The sequence below is a fragment of the Rhinolophus sinicus genome, linkage group LG06 (genome assembly GCF_036562045.2).
Source record: "Rhinolophus sinicus isolate RSC01 linkage group LG06, ASM3656204v1, whole genome shotgun sequence".
Lineage (NCBI taxonomy): Eukaryota > Metazoa > Chordata > Mammalia > Chiroptera > Rhinolophidae > Rhinolophus > Rhinolophus sinicus.
The window spans coordinates 25,620,212-25,637,041 of record NC_133756.1 but is presented as its reverse complement, the minus strand read 5'-3'; the positions used below and the strand labels follow the sequence as shown (position 1 = coordinate 25,637,041).

The 16,830-nt window shown below is 43.6% G+C and overlaps 1 protein-coding gene across 12 annotated transcripts in view; it reads left to right on the top strand.

Moving 5' to 3' along the window:
- DAB1 (DAB adaptor protein 1) overlaps positions 1 to 16,830 on the top strand; it is a 1,100,137-nt gene that overhangs the window by 1,034,033 nt on the left and 49,274 nt on the right. For 10 of the 12 annotated variants that reach the window (XM_019742545.2, XM_019742544.2, XM_074334767.1 and 7 more), the window contains 3 exons: positions 286 to 324; positions 1,908 to 1,973; positions 10,131 to 10,190. In XM_019742545.2, coding sequence (XP_019598104.1) covers positions 286 to 324; positions 1,908 to 1,973; positions 10,131 to 10,190 — 165 coding nt within the window. The remainder of the gene's footprint in view (positions 1 to 285; positions 325 to 1,907; positions 1,974 to 10,130; positions 10,191 to 16,830) is intronic. The other 2 variants (XM_074334774.1, XM_074334776.1) reach the window with 1 other exon arrangement.

Sequence of the window (16,830 nt, the reverse complement as noted above, 5' to 3'; positions counted from 1 at the left end):
TCTGAAATTCTAGACGTGTAAGAGAAAGTGAAATCTTGAATCAGAGGATGATTTCAGGGGAGGAGAACAGAAGAAACACAATTGTTTTTGCTATTGTTATAAGGGGGGTGAAGGTGGACTACAAGGGTTTTGATTTTTTTCCTGTGTATTTTCTACCTTAATGACCCACTAGCCTATCGTACCCAGAGCTGGTTTCTTTACTGTCCTGTAATTTCTGAATACAGTCTCACGTCTCTGCCTTTCTATCCTCTGCTGGGCACCCTCCCTTCCCTCACTCTGCTGTAGACAATTCTGGAAGAGGATGTGGAAGACCCTGTATACCAGGTAATGTCTGAAACTAGTTGGGGTTTTAGGATCAGGAATGTCTGGGCCTGTGCTGTAGCCATGTTTTCCTAGACCTGAAGCATCCCCAGAATGCAGAGCCCAGAGAGGGACCAAGGTGATTTCTGAGGGTAAGGGCTGCCATCCCCTTCAGGAGTGAATTTCCATAAAAGTGAGCAGACGTTTGGCCGGCATCAATGACGAGGGATTTGAAGATGCACTTTTCCCTTCTTGCCCTGCCTCAGCCCCTCCACAATCTGTAAAAGTTGATCCCAGAGCTGAATGTTTTTGAGAGTCTCTTGAATATTCTGAGTTCATTAGAGAGATTGAATAATGAAGTGGTTTTCCTGAGTTAAGAACTGGAGATGGGGACTGACATTTGAACACAAACCCAAAGGATGGTTTGCAAGCTTTAGAAAGGCTGTGAGGAGAGGGCTTTCTGGCCCCCGATCAGCCAGGCTGCCCCTCGGATTCTCTGGCTCATGCCACAGGGGCTGTTGTCATGAGGGTAAGGAAGAGCCTACAGACATCCCAGCCCAAAGCGTTCTCTGGATTCTCTTCAAGGCTGCAGCCCAGGTGTGGGTAGAGAGATGCTTTCTCTTTGGTTCAAGTATGTGCTCTGTTTAAACAGATGCAGAAAAAAAAGGCAAGAGGAGGCCTCTCCTGCTCTGTGCTTATTCGCACGGAGAGAAAGAAGCCCTAAAATGTACTTGTTGCACATAAAAGAAAACCTAGAAATTATATTTCTAACTGGGACACACGTAGGTTACAGATGTGTGTGTCACCTATGCATCTATGTGAATGCATATTTTCCCACAGAAAGCTGGTACTGCTATGACAAAAGTAAAATCATATGGCTTTTAAAAGGTAATATACTATGCATAACTTGAAGCAGGAGTGTCTAGCTTGTACGGCAAACAAAAGTCAAAGTTACGCCTTATGACGTGCCTTGCTTTACAGTGCATGCTGAGCGCAAGGATTTGTTTATATTTTGAGCTCAACCCCGGTTAACTGGCTCACAAAGAATGAAGAATATTGTCTTTGTTGAAATGGCCCCATCCATTAGAGTCTGAAACATGCACATGGAAAATTTGATCTTTAGCATTTACAACTGAGAATGTACATTCTGGTGATGGTTATTGGATGAGGGAGTTTGGGGTTCTGAGCACTTCAGAATTGGCTTGGGAACTTGAGCCTTAGAGAGCAAAGGAAGGCAACCGCTGTGACCCAAAGTTTACAAAATTGGGCCCCAGGCGTTCCCAGGAGACTCAGCAACACCAGCACAAGCAGACATTACCAAGATACATGCCATTGACTTAGGAGTTTCTGTCTCCAGAAAGATCTGCCAGGGCCCTCTGCAGTCATCTCCAAGGACTGACCCTCAGACCTTTGCCGTTTCATTAGGAAAAGGCAGGAATGTTCACGGCCCATCTGGTGTTTCAGTAATTCAGTGGTCTGGCTACCGTATTTTCTCTTGTGCCTGTTTCTTTAATGCTCACTGTGATTTATATCTTGAATTCCAAATGCTTGTGTTTCCTCTTTCTTTTTCCCCCTCTGATCTTTCCTCTCCGGCCGCTCCATAATAGTACATTGTGTTTGAGGCTGGACACGAGCCAATCCGTGATCCCGAAACGGAAGAAAACATTTATCAGGTATAAAATCCCTTCCCTCTGTCCCTTACTGTCACGCCACTGCCAGTACATGTACTGAATGAGGTCTGAAGGACCAAGTCTCTCCTCAGCTGTTCCCCTGTTGGTCACTCCAGCCTCATTAAAATACTTCCACATGAATTGCTTCTAGTTCCTCATTCAATTTACCAGTCATGTTCACGCCTTATTGTTGAAATGGTTAATGGCCAGTTGGGTGCAGTGTTTTAGTTTTTCGTGGAGCTTAACTATTTTCAGATGACCCCAAAATCAAACATTCCATTTTACGAAAGTAATCCATTGGAGGGCTGTTCTCCATAATAGAGTAGGATCCTTCAGAGCTCAGAAGAATGTGCTCATCAAATTTCTTTAGAAAGCTAACCACGCTCCTGAAAATGAAGTGCAAATTCACAATTGCTACTTGAAAACAACATTGGGAACATTAACTGAATAAAATGAAATAAAGCTAAAGGTTTTACCCCTTCTGAAGGGGAAGTAAATTAATATTCTTAAACGTCTGCTTATGTGAGATATCATGAACACACTTTTAAGTAGTTTAATTCTCACAAGTATGCTACAAAGTAGGCATTTTAATCCCACTTGTACAAGGGGAAACTGAGACTCAGAGAAATTGAGTAGCTTTCTCAGGGCTATAGAACTATTTAGAGCTAAGATCTAACCCAGGCAAGAGTGTGAAGGCAAAACTCAATGCTTCTTGCCCCATGATTTCCATCAAAGAGTTTGGAGTAATTGCAGCATAGCAACACATCAAACAAATATGACGACCTCTAATTTTTCACTAATTAGAATTTTCATCCTAATTTGAATATAAACATTATAGAAGTAGGAAAAGTTTTCATGTATTTCATAAGTGATTTTAGTTTTCTTAATTTATTTAGTTGTGTGGTTTGTGATTCTGCCTTGGGCATGCATTACTTGTTTAATAAAAATGAAACAGATTTTTAATTTCCATCAAATGCACAGAATTCTAAATGACCTAAAGATAATGTTAGCTCAGTTTAAAGCAACCCCATGGTATAATAATCTAAGGACAGTTGACCCTTGAACAATATGGGTTTGAACTGGATGGGTCCACTTATACTTGGATTTCTATCAACATAAACCTGTACTGTTTTATCTTTGCTTGGGAACCGTGGGTGCAGAGGGCCAAGTGCATGCATTGATCTATGCCATTTTACACAGGGGACTTGAGCATCTGCTGATTTTGATACCCGTGGAGGTTCCTAGAACCAATCCTCCGTGGATACAAGGGAGAGTCAAATACAGAATGGGGAATATAATCAATAATACTGTGAGACTATGTAGGGTGTCAGATGGGTACTGGACTTATTGGGGGGATCACTTCATAGAGTATATAAATGCCTAACTACTGTGCTGTATACCTGAAACTAATACAAAATAATATTGAATGTCAACTATAATTAAATATATATAATATAAATATATATATATATACACATATATATGTATATATATATATATATATATATAGTGTGTGTGTGTGTGTGTGTCTGTGTGTGTGTGTGTAGTCACAGGATGTAAAGTACAGCATAAGGAATGTAGTCAATGGTATTATAATAGCTATGTGTGATGCCAGAGGGGTAGTAGATTGGGAGGGTTATCACTTTGTCAGGGGTGTAAATGTCTAATCATTATGATGTTTTGTACACCTGAAACTAAAAAATAAATAAATACACAGATTTCCGACTGTGTGGGGGGTAAGTACCCCTAACCCCCACATTGTTCAAGGATCAGCTGTATTTCTATCTATCTGATCTGTCTGGATTGGATTCCAATGTGAGGTTGTGCTTCAAGGGTGGTTTAAAATCATCACATAAAAAGTTTCTGTCTTCAGACAAGTTATTACAAATTGCATATTTGTCCTCAGTGTCAGATTTTTAAAGTACAACCTTGCAATATCTGAATACGAGGCCAAAGGAACTATTAACCAGTATTTCTCTGAAGAGAGAGCACCTTTACAAATAATAGGCTTTTCGATACAAGAGGTTTCTGACATTCAGACGTAGCTGTTGGCAGGACTTCCATTTTGCCCGGTGGGGGGCTGCTGGGGAGGGGTTTTAGGCGAGTGGAGAACTGGATTCTAGTTCTGCCTCTGTCACCAACAACCTTTGGCTGAGTGGTAGTGGACAAGGCCCTTGCCCTCTCGGAGACTCAGTTTTCCCAGTAACAAAACTGGGGAATAATTTCTCCCTCACTCACATGTTGGTGTGAGAACCACACAAGCTCACATGGAGAAAGTAAAGAAGTGGCTCCATCCTGGGTCACACAGTGACTCCACCGTGTGCAGATCCAGGATCTAGTACAAGGACTACCAAACTCAGCCATTAATCCACCTTGTCAAGTTCTTTTCCGTCTCTGGACCTCAGCTTATACATCTGAAAAATGAGTGAATAAGAATGAAGAGTTTCTCAGGCCAGGCCCTTTTCCGCTCTTTGCAGCTGGTGCCTCAACATAGCCCTGCGATTCTTTAGTGTAGCATGTTGGCTGGCATTATAAGGCAACAAGACTCTTAGAAATGGGGTGGTGTGTGTGTGTGTGTGTGTGTGTGTGTGTGTGTGTGTCCGTCCGTCGTTTGTCTTTGGTAACGTTTATTGAGCGCTAATCGTGGACTGGCTCTGTGACTGTGGGTTTATATGCATTATCTTATCACCCCTCACAACAGCCCTATGTGAGGGGAACCATGATTCCCACCTTATAGGTGAGGAAAGTGAGGCTCATGGGGTCACAGAGCTGCAGGAAGTAGCTCACACCCAGGTCTCTCTGATCTCTGTAAATAAATAAATTAATGCTGAGGCCCTGTTCAGCTCAGAATACGCTGACGCTGAGTTCCTCAATTAGATTCTGTGTATGTTTCCAGTCACTATCTAAAAATCACACTTGTTTTAACACCTCTGACCTCCCCCATCTCATGTCCTTCATTACCAGGAAGGTACCATTTAAGAGAATGAATATTTTATTGCCCTCTATTAGAAAGGCCTCTGGTAATTTTCCTCTCTTGCAATTGCCAGTCAGCTGGGCCTCAATTTGCTTAACAAGAGATAAGCTCTTGGTCCTAAAGATAAGGCTGGGCTTTTAAGGAGCTGCTATTTGGTACCTCATTTGTGTGTGTGTGTGCATGCGCGCGTGTTTTTTTTTTTACAAAAATATTTTGTTTTAATTGGAGTAAAAAATTTAAAAATCTTGAATTCAATTTTAATGTGAAAATATTATTCTCTAATTTAATAGATCTTGTATTATATTTCTTTTTAAAATATTTTTATTAGTTTCCGATGCACAAAACAATGTGATAGTTAAGGCATTTATCATTTATATTCCTCACACTGTGTCAACCCCCCAACCCCCATCCACTATCCCTCTGACATCGCACACAGCCATTACATTTCCACTGTCTCTATTCCTAATGCTATACTCCGCTTCTTGTAACTATCTATATGTATATACATATACATATATATACACACATATATATACACATACGTATGTATATATACATATATGTATATATACATATAAAATTGTAGTTGACGTTCATTATTGTTCAGCTTCAGCTTCAGGTGTACAGTGCAGTGATCAGGCATCTACATCTTCCCTGAAGTGGTCTCCCTAACAAGACAAGTGTCCATCAGATACCCTCCACAATCTTGTGGGTTTTTTTAAGGGCCTCCAAGTGTTCCATAGCTATTCCTCCTGAATAGATTGCACTGTTTCTCCTAGTTCTGGGTTGGCCCAGGGTGGTCTCAGATTTCCTTCAATGCCGTTTTCTGGAATGAGTCAAACAGACTTGGGATCTAATCCTTCCACTATTTTATGACCTTGGGTGAAATACATAACTTTTGTATCTCAATTTCCTGGGCTATAAAATAGGGATACTATATTATCTGCTTCTAGAAGTGATCTGAAGATGTAAAGTGACGAGAGCAGCACCTGGTACCTCAAAGGTTCTCTGTCAATGTTACTTCCCTTTACATCCCAGTATCACCCGTATCAGATGCTGCTCAGGATGTCTTATGATGATGTAGTAACTGAACTAGAACATGACTTGCTCACCTCATGTTGTCAGCCCAGCGGAAAGCTGCCGCCTCACCTGACTTTGCGATTTATAACTCCAGCCTCAGGGAGGCAGAGGCTCTTGAATAAATGGAACCTCTCTTCGAGGATCAGTAGTCTCCTTTTCTAAACGGGATTAATAATAGTAATTGTCTTTCTCTTTGCATGCCTCAGAAAAAGTGATCAGCTGTCTTTAAAACAACACAGAGTCTCACAGTACAAAGCGTTTTTACACCTCACTCAATTTTGACCTTTCTAGTCACTTGGTGAGATAAGAACAGCTACAATGACAGTCATTTTAAACGTAAGAAAATCAAGTCTTCCAATTTAAGTGCTGGGTCCAAGGCCAGAGGCTCTGCTTCTAAACCCAGTGTTCTTTTGTCCTTTTAACAAGCTTCTTGCATGAGCGATATTACATCTTTCCATGCAAGCGATCTCCAGTTTTGTTCATTCAAAAATCATTTTTTAATCACCCACAATGTGTCACGTATCATTATTTTAAAATGATTAGTCTCTAGTCCTGTGTCACCCCACCCGTACACTGCCTCTCTACACTATTAATATGTTGCTCAACTTAAAATGTCTTCTGTATGTACAGTACTTAATGTACAGTTGTTAGAGTCATTTCACATCTATTAAGTCGTTCTTTCTAACAGTACCATGTATGGAGCACCTAGCATGGTCCAGGCACGTGGGGATATAATAGTGACCACGACATGGTCCCACACCGGTACTTAAGGAGTTTGTAGACAACCCCATGGATGCTCACAACAGCCAGATGAGGAAACTGAGGTCAGAGAACACAGTGACCTCTGAGGTCACCCAGCCCATGGCAGAGCCAGGCTTAGGGTCCACGTCTCCCACTTCCTTTTGGTCCAGAACTGTTATCACTGTACAATATCATGTTACTGAAATGGTCTGCAGACTACGTGGCCCAGCCAGGGGGAGATGAGAGCCTGGACCGAGGAGGCTCTTTCTGCTCTTTGTCTTTTGAGCATCTCTGCCAGTGTTCTGCCCTCCGCACACACGTGGTAAATGTTTGATGCTTAGACATTTCTTGTTTAACTAGTATTTACAGATGGGGAAACAGGGATAAGAAAATATTCGTCCTGCCCTCGGCAAGCTCACAGAGCAGTGGGATACATAGGAGGAACAGACAGCTACACTGTGGTTTGAAAACTCCCATGTAAGATAAAGCACATTTTACACTCGACTTCAGTAGTCTGCTTATGTTTCCAAGTCCCCAGCAAGACAAGCAGTTGCGTTCACTCAGGGGTCACATCTATCTTGTCCTTCATCACTGTTGCAGGCACATCACAGTGCATGACACGTAATAGGTACTTGGTAACTTTTAGTTTTTAATGAAGGATGCACTAGAGGGTTACAAGCATACAGAGGACTGTTCAAACTAGGCTTGGAGAGTCAGGCAAGGCTACCAAGAAGATGTCTCAGCTGAGATAAATCTTAAAAGACAAACAGGCAAATAGATATCTCACCCATGGGAAAGCCAAGCAGAAAAGCTTTTTCAATTATTCACAGTTTGGGTTTATCCATCCCACCGCTTCTCCATTTGCAGGAATAATTGAGAGTCAGCAGCAGTTCAGTTTGCTAAGTGCCCACCATAAGCAGTGAATTACAGGCAACAGAAATGCTGTTCGTTTTTCTCAGGAAAGGCCGAGCTGGTAGAAATAAAAGTGAGGGCTGGTAATGTCTTGGCCCTCGTTAACAAGGACTCTGTTGGCATGCTTAGAGGATTCCTTTTAGATGGAACCCCATTATTGGGAGCAAAGAAATTACATTCTTCATTGGCTACCTGCAGACGAAAGTTTGCAAGAGCAGCTCGAAAGTTCATCTTCCGCCTTGCTCACAGCCATGCTCACACCTAGTCCTGTTGTCTGCAGGGATGTGCGTGAGCTTCTGGGAGTGTAGAATGTGATGTGAAAGAAAAAGGAGCACCTGAAACAGCTGCGGGAATGGTGAGAACAGGCGAGATGCAGCTGTCTGTGTAGTGTACTTAATGCATAGTGGTTAGTCATTTCACATCTATTAACTCATTCTTCAAAAAATCTTATGTATAGAGCACCTGGCATGTGCCAGATACATGGGGATGTAATAGTGACCGTGGCATGGTCCCCACTGGTGCTTAAGGACTTTGTAGACAAGCCCTGGATGCTCGTGACAAGGTTAAAAGGCTCTCTGCCCAGCTCAGCCTCCTGGCTTCCGTGCTCACCAGAGGCAGGTCCCTCTCCAGGCCTCATTTTCCTCTCCTGCAACGCAGGGACAGTTGTCATCCTTACCTGATTGACGTATCCTAAGGCTTACGTGAGAATGTACATAAACACAAATGCTTCGACCCGTGCCTGGCACGTAGAAAGTGTCCCATCAATGTGAGCGCATACTGTTAGTAATAAACATCCTGTTCGGTAGCCAGAAAGAGCTGGGTTTGAATCTGGCTACTTCCTAGCTTTGATGCCTTGAGCAAATTTTCCTAACATCTCTGAGTCTCACTTTCCACTGTTTACAGTGGAGATTATAATACCAACTTTTGGGGGTTATTATAAGGATTTTAAATTAAATAAGAGTGAAAAGGACAAAGGGACTCAAGGAATAAGTTCAAATTCTTATTTCTCTCAGGATGGCGTGGTTAGCTGGCCCAAGCCTAAAAGGTATACTTTTTTCTTCACTATTTTCCACATTCCCCTATGGAACATTTACCCGGCAGAATGCCTACTGGAGGTTAGGTCCTGCGCCTGCTCTTACGGAGCTCCCAGGCGGATGGAAAGAAAGACAGGTTATCAGACATTTATAAAACCGATGCCGGCTGGTCCCGCCAATGGAGGTGTGAGCGAGGCTCTCACGGTGCTGGGGAAGAACAACTAATGACTGCTTTCAATCTGGAATGTTTCAGTACAGAGCCTTTGATTGACAAATGAGAAAAGTATTCAACATAGCCACTGTTGGTACTATTATAAAATGTGTTCATATACGTATCTGTATAATACACAAATGATAAAAGAAGCTATCATTCTAACATTTTACACTATTATGTTGCCTAATAGTTTTTGGTTACTTACTATCTGTTTTCTCATTTGATCCTCACAAAAATCGAAGCGAGAAAAAGAGCCACCGTGTTTCCCCTGAAATAAGACCTAGCCATTCAATCAGCTCTAAGGTATTTTTCAGAGCAAAAATTAATATAAGGTCCAGTCTTATTTTACTGTAATATAAGACTGGGTATAATATAATATAATATAATATAATATAATATAATATAATACCAGGTCTTATATTAATTTTTGCTCCAAACGATGCATTAGAGCTGATTTTCATGGAAACGAGGCACTAGCACCCATTTTATAAGAGTGAAGCTCAGAGGAACAAGTGACCTGCTCAGGGTGTGACAGTCACCATGTGGCCCAATAAGACTGGATAGATGAGTAAGAGAAAAGAGGGAGGGAAAAAGATACAGACACATGTTTTTAAAAAGTCGAGATTGTCCAAATTCTAGTCTTAGGCTTTTCATACCATTTCTGGGCCCTTTTCTTGGACAAAAATCATTGATAATTATCAGATGGCTTATACAGATGCTCCCAACAGAAAGTGTACTTTGTACTAGGACCTTGACATATGCTGTATTTTAAATAGTCCGGACGTCAGTCTTAGCACTGAACAATTTAACCTCAGGTACAAACTGTTTTTAATCACTTTGGAGAACTTCCCTGGGCCTCATTTTTGTCTTTGTTGAAAGGAGGACTTTTTAATCCCCCCACCACATATCTCTGAAGTCTCTGCAACTTCTTATTCTGTGATTCTATAAGGAGCCCAATGGCCGAGACAGCCTGCAAACATTTGTTAAATGATTCACACACCCCTTGTCCTCATCCGGTTTTCCTAAGGGAAGGAGCCTGGCCTCCTGCTGTCATAATTCCAGCAGCCCCTTGGAGTTGGCTCTTGGGATCTCAGGGGCTGTTCTCATACATACTTAATCAGCTTGGCATTGAAGGCTGGTTGCTTGGTTTTTCAAAAATGGAGTACCAGAGTGTTTTGACTGTGTCGAATTTGATTTTTCCATAGGTTCCCACCAGCCAAAAGAAGGAAGGTGTTTATGACGTGCCAAAAAGTCAACCTGTAAGTGTAAGTATATCTCCGCTCTACTGTCAGGTTCCCATGACCTGGATTCATGTTGAGACTATGTCTGCAACCTGAGGAAAGGAACCCCTCTTCTGGATAAGTGTCTCACCTCGTATGGCTTTGCTGGGCACTGCATGCTAGGTAACTCCTCAGGGATCAGAGGGAAGGGGGCATAAGGCAGAAATGGTGGGGCTGAGGAAGAGCCAAAGATTTTATTATATCTGGTCAAGTGGACAGGCGGGGAGCAATGTCTTGGTTTTAGGAAGAGAGTTGCCCATCCAACTTGAAAGTGGTTGAGACATTTCAGAGGGACAATAGAAGAAGGGCGGGCCAGGCTCCGACCAGTGGGCAGAGCACAGTGGAAAAGGCCATGTGCAGTGAGTGTGGGCTTACCAAGAACCCAGGAGGTCCACTGCGTCTGTTTCCCATCTGCTGGTGGGACTCCTGGAAATGCGAGAGGGAAAGGAAATTTCAAGCTCTGTGGTACTGTGCTGCCAGCCACTTCTAGGCCCAGGCCCACATTTAGGTCCTTCCATTGGCATACAGAAGGCAACCTCTATACATAATTGAAGGAGTACTGGGGAGACAGCAAAGACTCTTGAGCAGGGGGACATGAGATTTTGCCACAACCTATGCAAAAAAAAAAAAAAAAAAAAAAAAGGAAAGGAAGGAAGGAAGAAAAGAAAGAAGAAAGAAAGAGAAAAACTAGGGTGTTTAGTCATTATTGATCTCGTTCCGCTCAACAATGGGTGGGAAGAGTACAGGCTTGAAGTTATGCAGACCCTCAAGTATCCCAGCTGTGGGCCTAACAGAGCTGTTGTGAGGCTAGCTGACTCTATCTGGAGCATTCTGATCAGTTCGGACCCCACGCTGTAGGAGACATAGAGACACACCTGTATGTTTCAAGATCAGATTGATAAGGGGGTTTGAAACCCCATCCCATGAGGAATAGTTGAAGGTCCTGGAAACGTTTGGCTAGAGAAAAGAAACCATGGAAACTGAAATGTGCAGATAGGAGTCCGAAGGGCCATGTACAGAAAAGGGATTATAGAGTTCTGTGTTAGTCATGTCATAGAACTGAAACCAGTGGGGGCAATCCCAAGAAAGCCAATTCCAGCTCAAATTGAGGGATGACCTTCCTGAGGTCAGAGCTCTTCCAGGGTGGAAGAGCTGGCACCTAAGAGAGTGTGCCCCCCCGGAACAGCACAAGCAGAGCCTGGAAAACCACCTGTCACAGAGACTATGGGGGGATTCAAACATGGAATGAGTAGAGGGGCAAGACTCTACCCTCTGGAATGTCTGAGTTGGGAGCCTTTCTCGTCTGTTCCTACCTCCCCAGCCCCCACTCTTCTTTTCCCTTGTGAAATTTCTTTTTGATCAATGTCCATTTCTGTGCCCTACTCTGCCAGTACCTTGAAACCACCATACCCTACCTAAATACTGCTTCTGAAACCCAATACAGGTTAGTCTTAATGAAAATACCTACCCAAATACAGACCCTTTTTCAAAACCTCGAATCTGGAATAGAGTAGAGAGCACGCGGAGAACTGCTCAAAGAAAAAGCTGTTTTTCTCCCGGATGCCTTTGCGTTTAATCAAGCCTCTTGTCACTGACACACTGGTCTTTCCTATTTCAATTTGGTCCAGCACCCGTTACACAGCTCCCTACAATTCAATTTGTGCTTAAATTGCCTCACTTGCCCCTAACAGGTTTAGATACGTGAGGAAACGTGCTTCATTTGTTGCCTTTGTTTCTGTAAATTTATTAACCAGCCTGGCCACACCATCTAAAAAAAAAAAAAAATCCAAGCTCTTTAGCCTGACAAACAGCACTCAGGTCCTGGCTTCAGCCTCTGTCTCTTCCTGGTCCAGCTCTGCTTAGCTCCATAGTTTCCTGAAGGAGGCACACCCTCCCCTAACACCCCAGCTTAACTTCAGGCTTTGTGCTCTCAGGGAATCTTTCTGGACTTTTGCTCCAAGCAGGATCAACAGATCACGTTGCCTTTGTGTCCTCATGCCCTGTCATTCCTCTATGCATAGGCCGTACCACACACTGTCAGGTTCCTTACCCCATTGCGTCCAGGGGCTTCCCAAGGTCCTTGCATTACCAGAAGCAAGCCCAGGGCCTGGTACGTGATAGCCAGGCACGACACAGCCATAAGGAGTATTTAATAAATATATGAATGACTCTACCCTGCAGTAAGAGTTTATGAAAATCTCTGGCACTTTCTGGTAATGGGACTTCCCTGTTTTTCTGACTCTAAAATAGTCATTACAAGTCTTAAGGTTTCATTGGGAAACATCTGGCCTGCCCGAATGATCTGTAGTGGCTCCCAACCCACTATTCCCACAGCATCTTCCTAGAAGCATCTAATGGTGATGATGGCTTTTCCATGAATGATTTCAACATATCTAAAAGCTGAAGAGAGGCAGCAAGTAAAAAGCACAGGTTCTAGTGGAGAGATGGATACAAGTGGAACCTCAACTCCTGCTCTCACTGCCTGTGGGATTTCTGACAAGTTTCCTTGTCCCTCTGAGTCTCAGGGTTCTCATCTTCCAAAGGGGTTATTGAACCGAACTTGCAAGGTGATTTAGAGGAGAAAGTTATATAAGTATTGGAACGTTGGTCCCACTTGCCTAAACCTCCCAGAGGAACTTTAAATGACCCATGTCTCTCCCTCTTCTGGGATCTTGCTGTCCTCCAGGCTTCCTCCTGATGGGGACACCTTTGCTAGGACACTTCTGTGCTCTGAAAATCCCTGTGTGATCTCACTGTGTGCTCCCTTATCGCCTGCTCCTTAGTCGGAAAGACAATAACCAAAGTAGTGAACGGGAAGCAGCTTCCAGGTTGTTTGGGGCTCCCACACGTTTTCCACAAGAAGGGAAACTGCCCAGGGGCCTGTTGCTCCTTTTCTTCCTTGGGTCCAGGTCTACACAAACCCCTGATAAACAATTCAGCGACGGGCTGTCATTGAGGAAAACCACAAAGCAGCCCGCGGTGATCTCCAGAGCCAAATCTGGGTATGTCCCATCCTGGCCACCCCCAGGGGTTCCTTGAGCAGTTTCTTCTATCTCTAAGCTTCCGTGTCATAACCTGTAAAAAGAAAGGAATGCCTACCTTATCACTTTGTTTGGAAAATTAAAGGAGACATGTATGTAAAACCATGAACAGGGGATATGGAGTAGATTAAATGAGAACATTTCCATTTGTTGCTGTTACAAGCAATGCACCAGCAAACAGTTCTCCCCAAGCAGGGAGATTGCCAAGTGTCCTACGAAACTACGCTCCTCCTCGGGGGGGAAGCCTTTCTTACCCCAGAGTCTTCGGCCCCTCTGGGATTCTGCTTTCTTCTCTTTGCAATGATCACAGTGGGTTGTTGTTTTCTCTCACTGTGTCCGTGTGAGCCATTGGATTTTGAGTTCCTTAAAAGCCTTGGCTTTGGTGTTCATAATAGTACCTTCCTTAGAGTTTTTGTGTAGAGACTGAATGAGCTTAAATACAAGAATCAGCATAGTGCTTGTACAGAGGGATTATTTAATAGCCCAGAGCTATTATTCTTCTATTTGTCTCCCCTACTTTTCTGTGAGCTCCTTAACACGGGAATCACTTTTAATCATCACTGTCTGTAATGTAACTCTTCTTGGAATCTCTGAATTCTTTACGATTTTGATGGTAGGCTTGCCCCCGACCCCCAGCCCTCCCAAAAAGTGAGCACATGTAAATTTTTGTAGACCTTAAAGCTGATGGGTCCCTCCATCTCAGCTCTGTCCTAAAGATTGGCTCATCTTCACTCTTCCAGAACACAGATAGCCTCAGTAAGGTGACATATTTGATGTATTGGGGCCTCCAGCGTTTTAGGGAAGTAGAAGTTAGAATTCATTGTGTTTCCTATTGGTCTCACCTACCTCAGCGCATCAACTTATGGGAGTGAAGTTTTGTTTCAGTTAGCTGGCCCCAGGTCCGGACAGAAAGCTGGTTCCCTCTCCTTACTTTTCTCCCTCAAATTCACTCATCCCTACCCCAGTGTAACCCCACCTCGCCACATAACCTCAGGATGCTCAGCTATACTGGCCCCTTTCTTGTTCTTCTTTCACAAATAACATGTTAAGATGCCCTTGTTTGCTTATTTTAATTTGGGCCTGTGAGGTCCCCTTCTCCTAGCAGATTTGTTCTTAGGGTCATGCACCTTTACCTAGGAACTCTGAGCCAAGATAAAGATTAATCCCACTCACTCCTGGAAATATACATTTCATCTCTTCCTGGTCAAGGCAGCTGGAAGCTTTGCACAGAGACTAATCTTAAATCCATGGGTATATTTTTATGTCAGAGTCTGTGAAATCCAACGGCATATATGCTGGCTGACAGGAAATGTTAGATGTCTAGAGAGTCAGGGAGGTTTCAGGAAAGAGGGTATAATGTGAGCCAAGCTTTGAAGGATGGGTAGGATTCAAACAGGCAGAAGAGAAATGGAGCACCTTCTAGGCAGGCCATTGAGGTGCCCCTGGCTCCTGCGTCCGTACTGCCTGCAATTACCAGCAACACTCAGAGTGGATTCATTTATCATCAATTTCCATCTCGAAGAAGTGGGGACATGGAGGTGGTCGTCCTTTCTGTCAGCTGCTAATGCTTGTCATGTTCTTTAGACAAATATCCTGCCTCATCGGGATTGTCACAAATGCATATTCCTGAGTGCAGAGAAGGGTGTCTGCTAAGCATCCATTACTGCATTCATTATTTAGTGCTTTTTGCGCTCTGTTAGCCTTTGGAGACGAGTCTCATTCTGCAGTGGGACCTCAAGTGGAGCAGTATAGTCACAGGCTGCTGACGTGCCTATTTCAGACCCTTTTGTGCCCCACGACTTAGTTGAAACTTCTGTGAAGGTCACCTGTTGCAGTGACACAGACCTAAACCTTGGTATGACCCTTGTCGTTTTGGCATGAGAAATACTCTGCGCTTTTCTTCTCGCCTCCCCTCCCTTCCCTTCCTCTCCCTTCCTTCCCCTCACCACCCACATCCCTTATAATATTCTTATGGCTGAAAAAGATCTTTTATCTTTCACCTTATAATTGCCCAGTTTAAAAGCCTTTTATGTAGTTGTATTAGGCATAAAAGACTTCCTAATTATCAGTAATAACTTTTTTAGGCCTTCAAAAGATTCTTAAAAGTTTGGCATAGAGGTAAATAGAAAGGACGCAGGTTGTCAAATTGATAAGTCGGATGTGACATTAATTTCCTTTTGATGAAACATGGATTTAGGAATTGAAAGGAATGAGCAGAGCCCCCTGAGATTCTTTCCTCGCTTTAGGTGTGATCTTTGTCAATCGCTTCAACTTTCTGACACTCATTTTCCTGAATGGAAATGACTACCTTCCTCTACCAGCATCTTGGGGCTTTGGTGAGATTCAGAAGGCAATGCGAACGTGTTTCCTGTGAAGATGAGGGCTTGCTTTTATAGACCGGGGGGAAGTAAGGACTGAGGGGCCGTATGTATAGTTGCCGCCACATATTTTATGGGATGTCCTATGATTAAGAGGAAGGCCCAAGTTTTATGACAAGAGAGAGCAACTCTGGACTCAATCTAAGAAAGAAATTTCAGACCATCTGAGCTGATTTTCAGAGGAAAATGCAGCGTAGTGAGGTCTCTGTCCCTGGGAATAATCAAGTAGCAGGTGAATGGTTCTGTAAGGGACGCCTGTGTCATGAGGGTCACTGTCATGGTGGACCTCAGAATAATTTATCTTCGCTCACATTCCATTTGCCCCCACGTTCATGATGTCTAGGATTTGCCTCGTCATTGTCTTACTCCCAGTATCTCAGCTGCCACGCCACACATCGTACAGGCCCCTTTCTCTCTTCATCATTGTCACTCTGGCTGTAAAGTCACCCACTCTGACGTAAGTTGTGGCATTGCCCTAGATAGAAAGAAGTTTACCAAGTATAATAACCAAGCATTGGGCATAGAGAGAGTAGGTGCTTAGAAAATCTGTTTCTCCTTAGTGTGCTTCTGGAGAGCTGGAAATCAGGGCTCTATATCTGTCTGCTGCGTCCTGAAAAGTAGCCACACTGGGAGAAACTGATAGAGACCTGATGTTTGGATTTGCAGTCCAGGCCTCCATGCAGTTCCTTTCTTTGTTTTATAGTGTCAGGCCACCAGCCAGATATACTAAGAGGATAAGGCTGAGTCCGCTGTGGAAAAAGCAGGTGGACCTCATTGCACATCTGCTGTGTGCCATGGGCAGTCTAGGCTCTGGTCTCAGCTTATCTTTCAGTAATCCCAACCCTGGGAGTGAGAGGTCACGTAACTGGCCCATGATCACAAAGCTGGTAAGTAGCAGAGCCAGAATTGGAATCCTAGGTTGTTCTGCCTCAGGTACCCACACAATTTCCACCTAACACACACTGCCCTTAGTATTAAAGAAAATGCAAAGCCCTCCGTCTCCTCACAGTTACCCTAATTGGAATCAGTCCTCAGGCTTCCACTCCCCTCGCCCATTACTCATGGTTTTTGAGGCTTCACCATAGCACAGCCCACAGGAGGCTCAGTCCTCAGTTGCTGGCTGTGGACACATCTCTCCTCCTTTAGACTGAGCTCCATGAGTCATGCCCATGTCTAATTCATTCCTGAACCCTCTCTCTGCATGGC